Source organism: Heptranchias perlo, chromosome X (assembly GCF_035084215.1).
Source record: "Heptranchias perlo isolate sHepPer1 chromosome X, sHepPer1.hap1, whole genome shotgun sequence".
In the NCBI taxonomy this organism is placed as follows: Eukaryota; Metazoa; Chordata; class Chondrichthyes; order Hexanchiformes; family Hexanchidae; genus Heptranchias; species Heptranchias perlo.
In genome coordinates this window covers 5,111,839-5,133,324 of record NC_090370.1, presented here as the reverse complement: position 1 = coordinate 5,133,324, position 21,486 = coordinate 5,111,839, and the positions used below count along the sequence as shown (strand labels likewise).

At 38.3% G+C, this 21,486-nt stretch overlaps 1 protein-coding gene across 2 annotated transcripts in view; it reads right to left on the bottom strand.

Annotated features, from left to right (window-relative positions):
- Positions 1 to 21,486, bottom strand: part of LOC137307187 (spermatogenesis-associated serine-rich protein 2-like) — a 92,456-nt gene that overhangs the window by 37,423 nt on the left and 33,547 nt on the right. For both annotated transcript variants that reach the window (XM_067976554.1, XM_067976555.1), the window contains 5 exons: positions 15,231 to 15,310; positions 10,672 to 10,780; positions 8,421 to 8,470; positions 6,313 to 6,568; positions 4,782 to 4,991 (listed from right to left, as the gene is read on the bottom strand). In XM_067976554.1, the coding sequence (XP_067832655.1) occupies positions 4,782 to 4,991; positions 6,313 to 6,568; positions 8,421 to 8,470; positions 10,672 to 10,780; positions 15,231 to 15,310 (705 nt within the window). The remainder of the gene's footprint in view (positions 1 to 4,781; positions 4,992 to 6,312; positions 6,569 to 8,420; positions 8,471 to 10,671; positions 10,781 to 15,230; positions 15,311 to 21,486) is intronic.

Genomic DNA, 21,486 nt, shown 5'->3' with positions numbered 1-21,486 from the left:
TAAACAGCAACGAGATAATGACCAGATAATTTGTTTTAGTGATGTTGGTTGAGGGGTAAATATTGCCCAGGACACCAGGGAGACACCATCTCTTCTTCGAATAGTGCCATGGGATCTTTTACATCCACCCGAGGGCAAATGGGGCCTCGGTTTAACAGCTCATCTGAAAAACAGCTCACTACGGGGATTTACTGTGTTTGCTTAACACTTACACTGCTGGCAGAGGCACAGGATGCTATTTTTCATTGATCCGATTGCCTGTACAGGTCAGTGATACATAAAAGCTTGCATGAGGAAGGCATGACAGGCAGAAATAAACTCTCAAATTATGACCAAAAAACAACTTGTGCAGACGCAATTGATTCTGCCCTGGTGCCAGGGAATCTCGCCTTCAGGTAATAGTGCAGAACCATAATATGAAGCAGTTCTACAATATAAATAGGTCATAAGATTCTCTGGGGTCCTATGTGCCATATGGTGTGACATTACACTGGTCATTAGATGAATTTAATTGTATATTAGCTAGCATAACAGAATGTAGCTGGAAATAAAGATGTCTAAAGTTTGATCCCAGTGGTTATTGGAAGCTAAAGAGAAACTGTACTTAGTGGGTGGGGGGGGGGTGTGAAGAGAAGAACCATCAATCAGAACAATGCAGGGTTGACAAAACCAAATACACGTTCCAACCATCCTGATTCAGCAAGTGATGGCCGATTCTGCAGTTGAATCGTTGCAAATATGGGACAAGTTCAGGCGATGATATTGTCTAGCTCCACGTACAAGAGCAGCAGCGTGTAAAGCCGCACTTCAGACATTCTTTACAGACTTTGGTTTTATACAATACATTGAGGTGCAGTCACAGCATTGTGTTCCTGAAATAAACTCGGTCATAATCAGTTGTAGTCATGTGCAGGACTGACAACCTGGCCACATTTCTTTAATGCAATACAGGGTAGTCTCTGGCATGGAGTAAGCCACCCCCATCATATCCACTGGTCTGCATGATGTTGCATTGTATTGAATCCAACAGCCAAATCCAAAGATATGGGTTTCTCAGCAAGCATTCCACCAATGGGTAAATACAGAATTTGTAAAATACTGAAGGTCTGTAAAACACTGCTGTTTAAACATTAAAGCCAAATATTAATATTGTTATTCATAAGTTATTTGCTGAAGAATTAACCAGTGTATTGACTAAACATACAGATTTAAATTAACTGAGGTTTGTCAGCAGTTTACTATGCAAGGTAATGAATACAGACAAACAAGGAGCGATATCCACTTCAGCTCTTACACAAATCTATTGGTGTACATTTGACTGCACAGGAACACCAGGATCTGGACACAAGAACAAAGACTTGACAAATGGATCTTTCCACTCTGTGTTTGTAAAGCATAATTATAACACCTAGTTAATATTTTGTGAACAAGTTATGCATACAAAGAAAACATTAAAATTAAAAGTCAGTACTTGACAAGAGTGGTCTTCAATAAATTCATCAATAAAATCTTCAGCTACAAAAAATCATTGGTTGGCTTTGCCCTAGTTTTACATATTTTGAGACTGTAATTGGATTACACAGAATACAGCAAATCAGTCATATTTCTGAATGGATGCAATAAAGCAACTATCAAGCAATTATACTAATGTACAATGAAGTGCAGTATGCTCATTTTGTTATACTTATTCTTGCTGCTGCAACCCAGCAGGAGGGCAGGATAGACAAATGTTTTCTGGCTGCTGTCAATACAGTCTACTCCTGTTAATTCAGAGTCACTTTCCCCCACTCTCGCCTCAAAAAATTGGAATTATCCAGTAGTTTGAAGTGAGCAATTTTAACAAAACACCACAGGAGGTTTTTATTTGCACAAATTCAAGTAAACTGCACCACTCTATATTTCGCAGGCAAGATAGACTGATATGGCCTCAAGAGTGCCAGTGCCACTTTACCTAGTGTAGGAGGATGGGAAAGATGAACACAAATGTTGTGGCTCTGGCAGGACAGACACTCTGACTGCTGTCAATTCTCATGTTCTCTTTCTTTGTGGAAATGGACAGGTTTACCACCATGAATTCTTTTTCCAGTGGCCAACTCAGAATTCAGAAAACATGTCCCTTATGCCAACCATGTTCAATCAACAATTAAGGTGGAAATTCAAGCTTGAAGCAGGATTTTATGGGTTAGACTGTAATAGAGGTACAGATAAGCACAAACAGAGAGCAAAGTTTCAGTGGTATGTGAATGGCTTTTTAACCCAAAGCTGGTGTTACACTTCAAATTATTCCAATACAAATAACTATTTTACATCGTGTAGAATAGTGGGTTTTTTATGTACCTCTTACACCAGTGTACAGTTCTCTATGACAGTCATACTTCTGAAGGAGGCGGTTAGGTTATGATGAAAGTCCTCAGGTATATTAGGGCATATGACAGGAATGGGCACCTACACAGGATTTTTTTGCCAGTATGTTACTAAAACCATACCCCTACGTAACACTATTGTGATATCCTTAGTTGAACAATTTTAGCTGGTAGCTAACTGGTCCAGTGACTTCAAATAACCTTACTAAAACCTGTACAGTATGCACAGTTCCTTGGAGTTAGGATCACTACACAATGTCAAGCAAATATCAGTTTCAGATGGGATCTTTTGCCAGTATTTAAGGAGACTGAGCACATAAAACAGACCTGGATATTGATTTTTGCTGAGGTGAACAAAAACCTATATCACTATTTACAGCAAAATCATTTTCTTGGAAATGGAGCAGATAAAATTAAAACCTGAAACTCACTTCTGGCAGCATTCTCAATTATTCTAAATAACTGCATAACAAGTATTTTTTGTGAGTTGGCTAATCTTTCAATTTTTCAAAACAGGATTTCTTCGTAAATTGTGGGGGGGGGGGTTGTAAAGTGCACGGTATCCAAATACACCTGACAGCACCATGGTGATCAGGCTTATTATGTAAGGGAGCTTGGTTACTAATCCCATTTATTGTCATACACTGGAAAGAGTTTGAAGCTGGGATGGCAGTTTATATTTCTTGTGTAATTATAGTGATCAATGTGCATACATTTTGATTGCAACTGGTCATATGCATGTCAACAAGACACCTATTTTTAGCATAGATTTTTAATCCCTTGGTTAACCCATTTACTGCACATTGGGATAAGATTTTCACAAGATAATGTCAAAGCTGAAAATACCAAAAGATATGAAACATTTAACTTTAACCACATTGCCTCTCAAAATAAGGCTGTTGGGCATTCAACACAAAGCTAGAAAGTTGACCATGGAGCCTAAATCGAATTGGGGATCACAACTCTCAGCACATTAACTTTATATAAATTCACATTCTCATTTGTAGATTCCCAATCAGCTACTTGTGCTTCTGCTGTTACTGAAATGGCCTTGTTTAAATACTAACTTCTCTTGACAATATTTAACCAAATTCAATCCATGTGCAGAGGCCTGGACGTGTATCTGAAATTCAACAGATATACAAACTAAACAATAAAGACTTAACTAAGCAGATGTGACTTAGCACATTTGCTTGTGAGATGCATAACCCGAGCAGTTCTAATACACAGTAATTTAACAAAAGAGAGCCCAATCAAACCACGGGATGGCAGCAAGGAATTCCCTAAAGAGACCCTGTGCATGGATAGTCTCAAACCGGCTCATAGTGGACCTGGGTTCACAGCACAAAATAGTCCACAAAGCGGACACGATGGACCGAATGGCCCCCTTCTGTGCTGTATCTTTTCTATGGTTCTAAAAGTTCACACTGGTGCAAGTATGGGGTGCATGCACCTTCTTATATCAGAAAGAGAGCACTTTAATCTGCAGCTGAGTTACGATAAAGCTGATCTGGAAGTGTTCGATGCGGACAGTGACTAAACTGGAATGTTCTATCCTCCAGCATTGGCATCCCTCATTTTGATAGCCGCAAAAGAATTCATAAAGTACAATTATGTAAAGATATAGAACTGGAGTACAAGGTGGCAATACATTCTCATGGAATAACATGATTCAGCCTGTGATTAATCACATCATGTAGTCCTATTTTCAGCCATGCCATTGTGGGGAGATGCAAGTAAATGTACAAAGCAGAAACCAGGAATATTCTCATCGGATAGAACGGTTAAAACAAAAATCAGAGGGAGTGCCACACCAGGGTACTCTTGCATAGCTCATGGTTACACGGATACACACATGCTGCAGTTGCACCTCAAGATACTGTGCCAATCCAACACAAAATACCAGATGTGAAGCTTCACACACCAATTCACCTATATGTGGAACTCTATCCAAGACAGTGTTTTTGCTTGGAATATTGTCATTTGTATGCAGAAGGTTAAGTACAGTTAGCTATTACTTGGGAAAAACGCCAAGCTTGTTGGCATCTTAGTACAAATTCTCCAAGTCTTTCTGTGCTCCCCACAAAACTAGGTCAATTTCATAAAACATACATCCTTGTTACAGTTTCCCAGGTACACAGTTACATCACTTAATGTCGAGAAAAAAAAATGGACTAGGAGTGAGAGGTTTGGAGAAGGAGAAAGCAGGCAATTATACTTTGAAAGACCTCCTTACCAGTAGTATTGCACCATTTTCCTTATGCAAAGGTTAATGCAAGTAATATCACATCCAACACTGAACTGGACCCTGGATATGACTAAGATAATATTTTTTCCCCAAATTGGTCCATAAATAGTTGAACAGGGATGAATTATAGTATTTTAAATCAAGCAGAAAACCTTGTAAATACCCCTTACCTATTTTTTTATTCTTAGATGAAACAAACGCACCATCATCTGGCATGACTAAGGAAAGGGAGGCAGAGGACTGTGATCCTAAAGTAGTTCGCAACCTGGGCTTATTTGTATTTCTTTGTTGATGTATTCTAGAAGGATGGGAACTATGGAAATGATGACTCGGTTGGAATTTTGACTCTGCTTGACAATGTTCATCTTCTATCACGGATTCTGAAAAATATTGGTTGAGGAAAGTGTAAGAATGAATGCTGTAGGTAAAAACATACTCCATTTTCCCCATGTTAAATATTTCTTGTCTCAGGATAAAATGAGAAGGTTTAGATTTTCAGCATCTTCTCAACATTACATCACAGGTATAAAAGTCATAGAAAATTCTCAAAAGGAAGACTTTATAATCTTAGCTACAGCAAACATCAGGACTTTTTACAATGAAACTAGCCCTATCAAAAGGTTCACATGACAAATAAGAGTTTAACTTTTTTCGTAGCTAAAATGGATTTTAGTCCAAAGGACCGGATCAAAAACAATTCAATCTGTACAGTAGTGGTTCACTAACAAAGCAAGCCTTTTTTTTCCCAAAAGGAGAAAACACTGATGTGGGCAACAGTCTGAAGCTCAAGCAGACAACACTTAAAGACTACACATTCAAACATCTCTCCTCACCTACACATTAGCAAAAATATTTAGCCTGTAATATACACATTATATTACAACATATTGGATAATAAATGGCTGGCAGTGAGTGAATTACATAGTAGTGATTCAATCAAGGAGTTATGATGATATTAACAAAAGAATAAAGTTCAGGTAGTTATAAACGTTGGCAAAGCCTCAAGACTGAATTAATGCTTTAAATTCACTGCCGGCATTAGTTTTTTTTATGTTGCAGGAGTATAAAACACACTTTTAAAATAAATATTCATTTTTGAACCACCAGTGGTGAGAACATCAAGTGCTTTAGATAGCGTGACATTCATGAAAAATTAATGATAGAGGACTTGAAGTTCTATGACATCACAAAACCAGTATTAGAATATTAAGTTTTGTTTTGGCACCAGATCACCAGGAAATAAACTATACAATGTACATTAAATGTCAGGACTGAGGTGAAATTCACAACTTGAGGTTCATGATAAAATTTGTCTACCTGAATTCTCCATTGCATTTGCTTTTCTGCAATCAAACCCAATTGTTACCATACACGTAAAACACTAGAAAGCAGCTATTTCGTTAGTTCTATTGATTGTGATGTTCAGGTGGCTGGAGTACTGAAGGCAGAGTGTGTTATCATCAACACATTTCAGTGTCATTTGTAGTTCTCAGTTTACATAAAATGGAACACCCGGACTTTAAAATTTGTCTTGGCTTGAATTTCAGAGAAGAGCCACCTCAGACCCAAACACAAATCCCGATTTTTACAATTATTTGGGAGAGAATGTGTGTATAATGAAGCAAAGAAAATGTGCATTCAAAGGGTTAAATGTCATTTTTTCCCATTAGAGTTAAATTGAGATACAATGACTCATTATACCTTCGATTTCTGGAGTCATCAATTCAGAATCCTCCAGCTCTTGGGCATCCACGGAAAGGGTGTCTAGCTGTTCACTGAGAGAATCCACCGACTCATCATCATTCACGGATCCATTGATGTGATAACCGTTTATTTCATCCTTCTCCGAAGAAGCTGCAGACAATTCACCATCATTGGCTGCACCTTTACTAGGCTGCAGTTGTCCTGGCTCGGCTTCAACTTGAGGCTTTGGTTTATTCTTCTTCTTCTTTTTGTTCTAGATATTGTTAAACAGGCAGACACTTAAACAAATGTTTGCTTAAAGGACTTTAAATGCTGATGGTCTTTGTGTTCGTTCAAAGTCACGACTACCTTTGTCAAGGTGAGCACCAGCATTCATGAAAGCTTGTTTTTCTACAAGTACAGAGATTTTTTTCTACTTTGCATCCAGTGCCAGTATCAAACATGTCCAGTTTGGAGCAGGATTGTGCTGTGGAAGTCTGTGGCGTGTTAACAGATCTCTCCGCTGAACTTAAAACCTTTATCAGGAGGCCTAAACACATCAACTAGATTCCTTTAGTGAAAAAAAATGTTGTCTCTGCTGGATATGAATCCAGGCTTCAAAAGGCGAAGGCCAGGACAACGCTCTAACCAGTGCTGGAATTTAATACTGAATACAGCACCAAAATTCACATTTTGCTCAGCAACTAATGCAGCAGCAAGCTTTGCTACCTAGAGCTGCTGTAGCTAAAGGCCAGATTCTATTGAAAACGTAATTTCCCCACAACGTGCAAAGTAACTGAAAACAGTGTGGGTATGGAATTTTCAGCAAATTTTAGACATTGCATATTGGTGGGAATTAAATTTCAATAGGCAGTGTACTGCATGCGTTGGTGGGACGTGGGTTTTTATCTGCAGTTCCTCATGTGGCAAACACTCAATTCCAGCTGAGCTATCGTATGAGCAATATATCAGGTCAATACGACCATGGATTGCCATGTAGAAGCTGGTTACAGAGGCTTTGGAGCAAGTGGCTTGGCTGCCCATTCATGTGCAAAAGTTTACCAAAAAATGGGCAAAGAACAAAGGCAAGGAAAGGTCATTGTGAACAGCACCGGGGAGACTTAAACAGAGCAAGATTTTTTTTTTGAAAAGGGCATGAATGAGCATGAACTCAATGATAAAAGATGAAAATCCCTTGGGAGAGGACGTGAGGGTGAAGCAAAGTGCTGTGGTGGATTAACACAGGCCTTAAAGGTGCCCTTTCACCTTTAAGGCCTGGACTTGAATCGTCCACAAAGATGGAATGAAAGTCTCTTCTCTCTAGCTAGCTGGAAGGTCTTATTTAAAATGAATCTGGACAGTCTCAACCCAGTTCCTAGTATGCTCAATTCCACAGCACAAACCCACCCACAAATTAGACTGGGAATTTTAAAAATAACACGAACAGATGTGGGAAAATATGAGTGGCTGATAAAAGAAATTTACATTATTTCAATTTGGACATACTGGTTAAATGGTGTAATGTAGCTTGAGTAATATTTGTATATATCAAACTGATTTTGCTTTAAAAACAGAAGTGAAACATCTTGGGAGGTGTAGGTGAATGGAATTAGATGTCACTTAAACTCTTTCTATAGGAGTCTGGTCAAAATCAACCAGACACTGCCCATTAATGGAATGGAAAGGAAATTCCTGACATTCTTAACAATTAAAGAGGTTCAAATCATTTGTTCTCAAGGCCACATTCTACAACATTAGTAGCAGTCCTGAAGTGTTACTGGCATCATTGGACCACACACAACCGCCCTCACAGGGATGATGCAACTTAAGTAACACAAAAGGCTATTTTTTCCATTAATACATAAAAGGCTTTTGGAAACATCTTACTCTAATGCACCATCATTGTTTTAACCACTGCTTACAAATTTTCCAATTAGAAAGCATAAGTAGGTTGGAAATTGATTGGGAAGTAGGAGACTGAGATTGGGGATAAAGGGTATGCACTTTGATTGACTTGATGGGACAAGAGGGTTGAGTTACAGATCAGCCATGATCTAATTGAATGGCAGAACAGGCTCGAGGGGATGAATGGCCTGCTCCTGTTCCTATGTTACTACGTCCCTTACCTTCTTTTTCCCTGTTACACTCCATTCCTTCAGTACTTCTGTGGCATAACCTTCATTAAATTAAAAAAATCATTCAGAGATAGAAAAAGATTTCAGAAATTATTCAAAGCAGATAAAATGTCATGGAGATATACACACAGACATACAGAATGTTACTATAAAACCAACCTGATTTGCAAATATTTTGCATCAGCAGGAATATGTTTTGGTTGGTGTCTTTTTGGCACAATAGAAATTTATGCTAACTATTGCACTTTGAAGTGTTTTGTATTAGTGATAACCATTGGGCATTTTGACATTGTGTAAATATAGCGTCAAATTTGGTAAAAATCCAAAAAGGAATTGTAAAGTTGAGTTGACAATCCACTTTTGACTGATGGCAGATATTGGCAACAGACCAGAGTCTGCAAGATTTGCAGTTGACGGAAAATGGGAGAATTTAGGCTCTTCATAAGCAGGCATTTATACAAGATGTAAAAGTCACAAAATGTATTTTTTTTTACACCTAACCAAAACACTGACAATCACAGATCTAAAAAAGAAAGTGATGTTTCATTTTCTTCAATGGTAAAATGGTATTTTTTTTCTGTTAAAGTAGCTGAATCCATAACTAAAATCACAAATTTGCTGAAAAATAAAGCTTACGATATTCTTTTAAAGTACGGTTGGGGAACTGACAGTGAGTTAGACAACGGCCTCTCACTTTGTGTACCTGGATTCAAATCCAGCCCAAACTGATGGGATTAAAGTCTCCTCCGTTGGCTGCAAGGGTCCTACCCAAGTTTGGGCAGTCTCAATCCAGTTCCTAGTGGGCATGGACCTACAGCACAAAACTCTCTATTTCGGCACTATTTGGCAATGGCATTCAGATAGACCTAAGGATGACTAGTGTAGGAAATGGAAATAATTCCACACTGGTTTACAATGTTGAAAAAAAATACCGATACTGGAAAATAGTGAGAAAGCTGTCCAAACAGGTCATTGTCTAAAAGGCCTTACTCACACAACATTTAAAGCACATAGCACCTTTAATCAGCTCTTACAGCTTAGGGTAAAAAGATATTGCAGTTTAATTAAGATGGCAAATCTATCAGTCTGAACCTCTGAAGAGCCAGGCTGTCAGTGTGGGTCTCTACTATCTTCCTTAGTCTGGGAAAGATTAGTCTCTAAGGACAATGAATGTATGGATTTCAGTTTGAAAACATAGTTATGATCGGTATTCAACATTTTGATCTCTCTTCTTGGATTTTTTCAAGTCTTAGGCAAAGATTTTTTTTGGAATTGACTGGAAAGAAAGCAAAGCATACAGGAATTTCTCCTCACAAATCAGTCTGGGAGCCCACCAGGAAACATTCTGGTGGGTGGAATGCTGAAATAGTACAACGGTAAATGGGAGTTAATCCTTACAATAAAGATATGTATAGAAATGATTAATTCTCCCGTGAAACACTGAACCCAACACCTACTGAGAAAACGCAATGGGGAACTTTAGTTTTTAAGACAACTGGAACATGAGCTTTGAAATTTTAGTGCCAGATTAAAAGGTAGGGTGGAGTGAGTAAGCAGCTATATTCAGTACAGATGCCTGGAATTGTCTGCTGATGGAGAACACATCTATCAAGTACCTTTCAAGGTTGGGTGTAATCAAAGCTTAAGAACAGCATACTGTGGGACAAAGTCCATTTTAGTTCTATGTATGCCCTGTCCGAAAGATATAGCCAAAAGATGACTACTATTCAAAATGCAACTGGTGTTGTGTTTACATGGCTGGTGTCTTTATTTGTTTGAATCATGACTTTGTTCTTATTCCACGTGTTCTTTTCTGATGCAAGGAGAAAACAAAAACAAATGATAAAACAAAGCACCAAAGATGCTCCAGCAACTGAATTTTGTGATGCAGCCCAAGGAATTACTTTATGGGGTACACTGTATTTATTGCACAAATATCAAAGCTATACTAAAAGTTCAACTAAGAAATAACTGCTACCTGTGGCGTCATCTGTCCAGACTTACCAGCTCATTGCAAATGTGTTCCTCGAAGAACAGGGCTAAACATACTGCTCATAATTTGAACTTGCATTGTTAGTTTTACACACCCTAGGTCTATGCTCCTGATCTCTGTACCTTTTCATTTCAAAGGCCATTTGAAAATTGCTGCTGTGCATGTTTGGAAGCAAGTTGGATTTAGCTGCATAGAGTCTTTAGAATGAGAAAAATGAAATAAAATAAAAAGGAAAAAGACAAGTCCTACCTTCCATAAAAGCTTGTACAGCTTTATCCACACAGTTGTCATAATGTTGTAACACCAGAATGATCTCATTATTGCTCCTGTTAGGAACTATTGCACGGACAGCAGTAATCTGAGAAAAAAAAATACGAACATATTGCAGGTAATATCAAAAGATGATCTGAAACATGATTATAGATCACATGGTTATATATATCTATATGGTTGTATATAATCTCTATAATCACATGATTATAGATCACAAGGCCCTAAAAGTGAGAAAAGGCTAGATTGCACTACACATCTACTGAATTGCAAATATTTCCCTGAACTTGGTAACCCGTGGTCACATTTACAGGTGAATGAAAATAGTTAAGAGGAGAAAATCTGCTTCAAAATGGTGCAGGTAAATCCAATAGCTGAGTTAACGCTGAGTAGTAACCTCACTGGGTGGTCTAGAAATCTCTGAATAAACTCGTTTTTTTAGGAGGGGAGGATGTGAAATAATGTAATCACCACTGAAGCACAAAAAATTAGTTTGCAGCGATTTATATCCTTAGTTCCTGAAAGAGTGTTCGTGGTCCAAATTCAGGGTTGGGGCGTGGGTGGAGAAACAGTTCATTTTCTGGTGTAAAAAGTGGTTTTGTTCCATGGGCATGTAGTGAGTGCATCAAGAATTCTTACAATGTGGTATGTTAATCTGTTACAAATTCAGCTTCAGAGAGAGACCTGTGCTTTGAACAATGAAGGATCTTTTCTGTCGGAAACACTTAAAAGAAAATGCTGATGGGGATTATGTGAATAGGTGTAAGAATGCAATCATTCTTTGCTGAGATCAATGTACAAATTAGTTTAAAAATTACTTTGTATGTCAAAAGTAGAAGAAAAACATGAGAGCAGGAAGGAAGGGGGAGAAATGATAACTTATTCTTACACATTAAGCATATTATTAGGATGCTGTTAACCAAATTTGGTTTTCTAATCATTTTAGGAACGTCAAAACATTTTTTTAAACAGCAAAATAAAACAACCCTTTTTGAGAGTTGTATATGATGACTCATGAAAGGAAGTCTGCTTCTGAGGTTGTTTAAATCTGAACACTAAGTTATTGAAATTATCAATCCAGCTGGGTGTATGTACACACAAAGTGTCCGTCATGCCCGTTTGTGAAAGATGCCCTTTCGTGCTCTATACCTCTATATATAAAGCCAAGGACTCTCTATGCTTTTTAATAGCTTTATCAACTTGTCCTGCCACCTTTAAAGGTGAAACCCCAGGTCTCTCTTCCCTTTGAAATTGTGCTGTTAGTTTATATTGCCTCTCCTCATTCTTCCTTCCAAAATGCATTGGAGCACATCTTAATTATTTTTCCGAACAATTAGGACTGTGCCAGCGATGGGCAAATGGTACCAACTCCCTCATTTCTGCAGTAGGGAAACATTAAAGCTGGCAGTGAGCCAATTTTTATTTCCATTTAAAATAACCCACACTTTTCTTTGGAAGGAGGATGAGCTTCTAAATCCATTAGAGAGAGATTTCAGGCAGGGGTTTCACCAGCAGTACCCACTTTTAGAAATAAAACAAAGGGTTACAACAGATGGTCCATATTTATTTCAGTCCATTCAATAAATATATATTTTTGTTCTACTTGATGAATGCAGATGGCATTTGCTGAGGAAAAAGAACTGGAAGAGTTAATGAGCCTGATGATGTGAGGGAGGAGAACCATCAGTAGCTACACACAGTGCTTAAATAAAGACTCAAGAAAAGACATGGATGAGAAACAGCCACTCCTTCAGGAATTGCTGCCTCAAAGCAGAAGGGATTATAGAATCATAGAAAGGTTACAGCACAGAAGGAGGCCATTTGGCCCATCGAGTCCTCGCCGGCTCTATGCAAGAGCAATCCAGCTAGTCCCATTCCCCTGCCCTATCCCCGTAGCCCTGCAAATTTTTTTCCTTTCAAGTACTTATCCAGTTCCCTTTTGAAGGCCACAATTGAATCTGCCTCCACCACCTCCTCGGGCAGTGCATTCCAGATCCTAACCACTCACTATGTAAAAAGGTTTTTCCTCATGTCATCTCTGGTTCTTTTGCCAATCATCTTAAATCTATGTCCTCTGGTTCTTGACCCTTCCGCCAATGGGAACAGTTTATCTCTATCTACTCTGTTTAGACCCTTTGTGATTTTGAACATCTCTATCATATCTCCTCGCAACCTTCTCTGTTCCATGGAGAACAATCCCAGCTTCTCCAGTCTATCCACGTAACTAAAGTTGGAATCATTCTAGTAAATCTCTTCTGCACCCTAAGGCCTTCATATCTTTCCTAAAGTGTGGTGCCGAGAACTGGACACAATACTCCAGTTGTGGCTGAACCAGTGTTTTATAAAGGTTCATGACTTCCATATTTTTGTACTCTATGCCTCGATTTATAAAGCCCAGGATCCCGTATGCTTTTTTAACCGCTTTCTCAACCTGCCCTACCACCTTCAACGATTTGTGCACATATATCCCCAGATCTCTCTATTCCTGTACCCCTTTTTGAGTTGCGCCATTTTTCTGCATTAAATTTCATCTGCCACATATTCACCCATGCCACCAGCCTGTCTATATCCTCTTGAAGTCTATCACTATCCTCCTCACTGTTTACTATCCTTCCAAGTTTTGTGTCATCTGCAAATTTTGAAATTGTGCCCTGTACACCCAAGTCTAAGTCATTAATATATATCAAGAAAAGCAGTGGTCCCAGCACCAACACCTGGAGAACACCACTGTGCACCTCCCTCCAGTCCGAAAAACAACCATTCACCACTACTCTGTTTCCTGTTACTTAGCCAATTCTGTACCCATGTTGCTATTGCCCCCTTCATTCCATGGGCCACAATCTTGATAAGCCTATCATGCAGCACTTTATCAAACACCTTTTGAAGGTCCATATACACCAAATCAACTGCATTGCCCTCATCAAAAAACTATCAGGTTAGTTAAACACTATTTGCCTTTAACAAATCCATGCTGGCTTTCCCTAATCAATCTACACTCGTCCAAGTGACTTAATTCTGTCCCGGATTATCGTTTCTAAAAGTTTTCCCACCACCGAGGTTAAACTGACTGACCTATAGTTGCTGGGTTTATCCTTACACCCTTTTTTGAAACAAGGGTGTAACATTTGCAATGCTCCAGTCCTCTGGCACCACCCCCATATCTATGGATGTTTGGAAGATTATGGCCAGTACCTCTGCAATTTCCAGCCTTACTTCCCTCAGCAACCGAGGATGCATCCCATCCGGACCGGGTGACTAAGTACAGATAGCCTTTTTAGTACCTCTATCAATTTTTAGCCCATCCAGTATCTCAACTACATCTTCCTTTACTGAGACTCTGACAGCATCTTCTTCCTTGTAAAGACCGATGCAAAGTACTCATTTAGTACCTCGGCCATCCCCTCTGCCTCCATGAGCAGATCTCCTTTATGGTCCCTAAATCGGCCCCACCCCTCCACTTACTACCCATTTACTGTTTACATGCCTGTAGAAGACTTTTGGATTCCCTTTTATGTTGGCCGCCAGTCTATTCTCATACTCTCTCTTTGCCCCTCTTATTTCCTTTTTCACTTCCCCTCCGAACTTTCTATATTACCATAATAGTACCTTTACACTGGAAAGCGCTTTGGGATATACTGAGGATGTGATTGGGCACGATATAATTGCAAGTTCTTTCTTTTCCTAAACCTTGCAACATCAGCCCAAGTACTCATTACAGCAGTTAAAGGGAATTTGGAGCAGATTTTTTCTTTTGCACATTTAAAGCAAAATGTGACAGGGCATTATGCAAGTCCTATTCTAGGATTAAGTTCATAAACTTAGACACAGTCAGAGGTCTTCATGCTATTGAATCAGGTTGCATTGCTAGATTTGCGCACAGCAAGGTCTCACAAAACCTACTTCGTTTCATTTCTACCCAATGTACAAACAATTCCCACTATTGAAAAACAAAACAAGCATTCATCTACATTAAATAGTTTTCTTGTGATAGCCAGATGCAAACGACTGTAGAACTTTTGAAATGAGTACTGCATTCAACCACCATATAACTTGACATTTCTTTCAGTGTAACATAGGTTTGGTTCAAACAATCGAGATGAACCTATATCAGTGGACTGGACTTGGGTTCATATTATCCTTAGCTGGCAAGTTGAAAGCAACATCCACTGTGAAAAGCACTCCAGATAACTGCATCTTCCAAAAATAATAATGCACAAATTTACAACAAAAAAAAATCTAGTGCAATGTGTAAAAGAAAGCTACAAAAGGAGGTTTAAAATTAGCTGTTATGATAATATTGGACCATTTAATCGTTTTCAGTCAAAAAGATCAGAAAGTCTGTTAACCACTATGGGCAAAATTCTCAATCATAGCCTAATTAAAAATAATTTGATTTAATCAACTGCTATTTCCTTGGCAATGCAATGAGAATGGTCTAGCATAATTCTAAAATTACAAAACAAAAAAGGGCACAATTCTTTTTGCCAGAGCAACTAGTTCACTAAATATGATAAGTTAAATATACAAAATATTGCTACCTTTTCCTTTATGTTGTCATTGGATCCTCCCTGGGCCATCACTGCTTTGGATCTTGTGTCAAACACAACTCCAGTGGGATCTGTTCAGGAAAGATTCACAGAATTATAATTTTCTACTATCTATTTCACTCATGTGTTCTCACTGGAATTCTAAAGCACTTCAACTGACAGATACAGGTATAAACAGTGACTAACAAAATGTAGAAGTGACAGCTGCCACAATCTATCTGTAAACCACATTCTAATTGGCTGTTCTGGATTCAAATCAAGTTTAAATAAAATTATTCTCTTTCAGATTTTTTTTAAAAATAAAAGATGCTGTAAAGGGACTTTTCTCTATGCTGTGACACAGGTGTCTCTTTATCTAAAATCTCCTTGAAAAGAGCAATCCAACTGCTTGGGAGCAATCCCAAGAAAGTTATTCTCTGAACTATGGAAAGCTTCCAGGAAATAAAAAGGAGCATTTTAAAGCAGGCTCCTCCCAATCATAAACGATCCCAATGCAATAAGGACTCCCTCATCTGAGAAGTATTGGAGCAAGATTACCAATATTGGGGGGGGAGCAAGTGAATCAACTGCTGAGCTTGGCAAAAGAAGGAGGCTTCTTTTCCTGAGTTTCTTTTGGTGTCCTTGTTTGAGCCTCTTGAACTCTGGTGTGAAGGCTTTCCTTTACTGGGCAGATCACTTGACACTAGTGACCACATTAGCAGTCATGCCTGGGATAACTTTGAGGTACTGCTGGTACTTCTCAAAACCTTCAACATCTACTCAAGTTGTTTTGTAAATACATTCTTCCCAGTAAAAATATTCAAACGAGTTTTTCCTAGTTGTGACTGAAGTTCCATTAAAGTGTAGAATGCAATTAATTCCCAATTAGAGCTCTTTTCCTGTTGGAGTACTTACAGGAAAGTTTTACTGTAAACTTTAGATTAGACAAAAAGGGCCATATTTCAGTCAACAGAATATTGAAAATAATTGAGAACAGTCTCTTGCCACCTCGTAACTCCCAAGAAACAAAGTTGCCACGTGGAATGTTTTCTGTATTTCATTAATTAAAAACATAGCATTCTGTTCATGCTACTCAAATTTTTGATTAATGCTGTTTGTGTGTTTTTTTCACCTGGCCTATGACACACTTTCAGCTGTTCAGAAGAGCCAACATACAAGTGCTTCTCTCAGAACAAACACTACAACGTGTATATCTTAAATCAATGTAAAATCTAAATGTACAGCTTTAAGTTTGAATAGAACACATTGTATATCAGCCCTCAGTATAATGAGGGAACACGCTGGCCCTTAAGATCAAGGTTGCGATCCTTGAATGTAATAATCCTCTAGCCCGTACTAGAGAATCAAGTTATAGTACAGACATTGGATGAATATATAGAAAAGCTACTTTACAGTGATGCAGCGTACAGAACACGCCAATTAACGTGAACGTTTTGCTAAAGAAAAAATGTCTAAGATTACTAATCCATTACCCACAACCATGGGATAGTCGGATGTACAGTAGTTTAGTCTGGACCTGCCAATTTATTTATTTATAGTTATCTCCCTCTCTTAGGCATTTGTATACCACACAGGGCTTTGATGAGAGGAAGTGAACGCCACACTGGGCCACCTGGCTGATGGTAGTATGGCACACATGAATGGTATTTATACCAAATTCTTAAAAGCTGTTGTAGGCAAGGAGGGGAGGGGAGGGGAGGAAGTGAGTGCCAGGGACCACCATCTGCCTCGGAGCTACCTCTTCTGAGACTGAATAGAATTCTGTTTGAGGCACATTTACCCTCGTTCCCCCCCCCCCCCCAAGAGTGCAGTTGTTTCTATCCAAAAGGGAACCCTAGTGAGGCAAAAAACTATAGAGGAATCCCACCGACATGGTAGGTTTCGCTTTATACAAGATTGTGCAACATCAGAGAGTTCGGGGGAAATCCGGGTACATCGCTTTCAGTAATTTTTGTAAGGCTTTGGACCTAGTGCCATGACTTTTGTGGTCCTCATGAAGAAGTTATAGGTTATGGAAGTATATGGCTAAATCTTGGATTTTATCTGGGATGTGAACCTATCTGCCTCAAAAGAGCAGTAAGGCAATGTTGTCCACTGTCACCCATCCTATTCAATATCTTTATCAATGATGTGGTAGATGGCATTATAAGGAATGGCCTTAGAGTGTCTGTTCCAGGCATTGATAGTATTTCAGTGCTTTTGCAGATCTTTGCACAGTCACATGACATTTTTCTGTGTTCTTAGTGGAGGCAGTAACCCATTTAAAGTTAATAGGTTAACACCAGTGTTTAAATAGTGGACAGAGGAATGTCATATGAACATGTCCACCAAATATTATCAACAGTCATTTTTAAGAGTTCAGCCCCCAAAAGTGTTTACATTTTTTAAAAAATTGTATTTGTAGAAGGAAATGCACTCCAATCTTAAATTATAGAAATGCTCACACTTGTATTGATACAAAGAAATTGTTTCTATACATTCCATCTGGTAATAAATTGCAATATCACTGTTAAATATGAAATTTATTAAAAAGTTTTATAAAAGAATTGTTTTCAATCATATATGAAGAAGCAATTTGATTTATTTTTAAATTGAGAAAGCAAATTAACTGAGACAACGCCCAAACTGCAGCACACATCAAAGCTAAAAGAGTGAGAAAGAAGGAAAAGTAAGTGAGATAGTGACTAGATGATACAAAGCTTGTGTTTTAAAGGCCTGAAGCTTTAAGGGGAAGGAAAGAAGTTCCAATTTTGAGTTTGTGGGAAAGAATGTCATAGTGCGAGACCGTACAGTGAGTCTTAAGAACAACACTTTTGAGTTGCGCGGGGTGGGAGGGAAATAGAGCATAGGATGTCATATTTGCGGCTTAAGAGGAATGAGAGTGGAAAGCTCAGACAAGCATCAACTTTTCAGAGAGAAAAGATTTTTTTGAGAGGAAAAGAAATGTTCAACCACAGAAGACACCAAGCTTCTTGAAGGCAGCTTTAGCAACAAAGAAGGAGAAGGAAGCTCCATTTGAGTCCACCTTCATGTATCTTGTTTTGGCTTCTGCTTGGCTGGATATAGAATTTGTCTACAACAAACAAAATGGATCTAAAATTTATAACTTAAGTCACATATATTATGAATATAAATTTGAAGCATTAAATACAAGACAGCTGGGTTATACTAGACACTTTACTCAAGAATATGTGAAGAAGTTGGTAAGGGTGTGCTTTATGTGTTTAGTAGCTCCATAAATATACAACATGTACCAAATCAGTGGCCCATGTAATCCATATATTCAGAACCAAGAAACGCAGAGACATAAATCAAGGAGTCACAGACCAGTAATGCAGAAAATACTCAACGACATTTTACAAGATGCTATTAATTTTCATCTGAAGTGCACTGTAGCCAGAAGTGGAAGTCAGTATGGTTTCAGAAACAATAAGCCATATTTCATAGATCTATTGAAATAATTCGAGAGTGTAACTTAAGTTAGATGAGGCATTCCCAGTGGACATATACATTTGGATTTTCAGAAAATATTTACTAAACTTCTGCATTTATCTTAAATATAAATGTGCATGGAATGAATAAAATAGCTGGATTGAAAACTAGCTTTGGCAATGGTAAAAAAATGAGGGACATAAAAAAGCTTGCTTATCTTTAAGAGTATTGGATGCCGAAATGTATGAAATGTTTTCTGAAAAACCAAATGTACTATATCCATAAGGAATACTTCATCTCTTAATTTGCTTTTACCAAATAATGTGGCCAGATAACTAGTATAGGGAAGAGCAACATCACTGAAAAGGATCCAAAGTAAAATGGCTCAGAACATCAAATTGATTTAATGTAGAAAAAAAAAGTAATGCAGACCAATAAAGGTACACGCTTGGTGAGTTGGTTCTACTTTGAAGTGAACTGGCAAATGTTGGGATTGGGTAAAGAAAGTGCTAAACATGGAAAATGAAAAAGATTTGGTTCTGATTATCAATCATTCACTGAAAGTATCCAGGGAACGTGAGGCCACTTAAGAGTAAATGTATTCTGGATGCACCTCAAAGACATTTTGATTGCAAAACAAAACAGGTTATTTTAACCTTGTATAATTCATTGGTACGGCTACATTTGGAATAGTGTGTACAATTTTGCTATCTTTTGTAATCGCTTTGTTTGAGGGGTTCCAGAGAACTGAGTTCAGGACACAAAGTTCCAGGTTGTAAGGATTTGTGAACAGAATTGGGAATTGCACTTATTGAACAAAAAGATCAAGAGGGAGCATGACATAGTACTTGAAAATGCTGAAAAGAATGCATAATGTACTGAAAGCAAGTTATTTAATGAACTACAATTACAGGAATAGAGGACAAAAGCATAGAATTAGTAAGTCTCAAGCAAATCAGAGATTAGATTTCTTTTCTTTATGCAGGGTGGTCAATATCTGGAATATATTGCCATTAAAATTAACAATGCTATATTAACTAATTCCTTTAAAAAGGTGATGGACAAATATCTAATTTGTAAAATAGATTGAACATTGCAGGGTTATGTACAAATACAGAATATCTAAACTATATGAAACACTATGGCTTCATTTTTATTGGGATCACATTCATGTCATCTGCAGAATATAAATGTGAATGCAGGGTTGAATAATATTAGACATATGTATGAGTTTTTCCACTCTATTTGTCAAATTTCTCTGTGACCCTGAAGGCACATTTCTCTTCTTGAAAGCATGCTTTGGTTATTTTGTCTTCAGGAAATTACTTAGGGAGAGTTCACCACTGTACACAATATCCACATGGTGCAGTGGAAGCATAACTCTTGAAAGAATTTCTCTTGCCATACTGTATGGCAGAAGAATGATTTATGCACTGTACCCACACTTCTTAGTGCTAGTTAAAATGCTGTATAACGTTACAGTGGAGCTGCTCCATGGCTAAATAACAGGGGCAAACCTTGCACCCAATTCAAAACTTAAGGTCACCTGGAGGGTGAGCAGAAGCGAGAAGATGGGAATGGAGAAACAATGAATCCTGGAAAAGATAGGACGTTTTGGAACGAGCGTGCACCAAGACAATCATGCCCATATATATCTCTCAGTATATTGACTTTGAAATCTTCATCCTCATCTTCAAATCCCTGTGGCCTCGCTCTATCCTACCTTTGCAATCTTCTCCAGCCCCACATTTCAGTATGCACCCTCTGTTCTTCCAAGTAGACTGGAACTAAAAGGAGATGGTTTCACATGCATATATTGTACAAATCCGCTGTTCAAGATGGGTTAATGATTCTAGTTGTTAGAAACCTACCTGACCTATCAGGCATTTCATTGTGTGATGTGCTAATCCCTGTTGGAGAGCAGACATGCTCAATAAAAGCAGATTAAACCTCCCCCACCCCCATCATAGAATGGTTACAGCACAGAGGGAGACCATTTGGCCCATCAAGCCTGTGCCAGCTCTTTGTAAGAGCAATCCAGTTAGTCCCATTCCCCCACTCTTTCCCTGTAGCCCTGCAAATTTTTTCCCTTCAAGTATTTATCCAATTCCCTTTTGAAAGCCATGATTGAATCTGCTTCCACCTCCCTTTCAGCCAGCGCATTCCAGATCATAACTACTCACTGCATAAAAAAGATTTTCATGTCGCCTTTGCTTCTTTTGCCAATCACCTTAAATCTGTGTCCTCTGGTTCTTAACCCTGCTGCCAATGGGAACAATTTCTCTATTTACTCCCTCTCCCCATCAAGTGTACAGAACCAGAGTTTCAGGCCTGTGGCAGCACATATCATTTGCATAGAATGCACAGCATCAACCTTGTAATAAGAGTGCAGAGAATCACGAAACAGAGCTCTCTACAGATTCTCTAATTTCTCCAAATCATTGTGCTTCCAACAATCACTACGGTCAAATTAGTGAGACATCAGTCCTTGATACAGTGGCCTCTGACTACACCCTGTTATGACATCTAATATTTATACAATATTAATGTGTATTGCATCTTACATTTAATGAGTTATAAGGGAAGACTGCAGAAACTTGGGCTTTTCAGCCTGGAAGGAGGCACCTGATTTTAAGCAGTATGCAAGATAGTTAAGGGAATGGAAAGGATAAACACAGGATATTACTTCAAATTAAATAGTGAGTGTAAGACTAGGCAACATAGACTCAATCTAGTAAATGGGAAATTTAGGACTGATCTCAGGAAATTATTCTTCACCAAAAGAGTAATGAATGCATGGATAGACTTCCAGGAA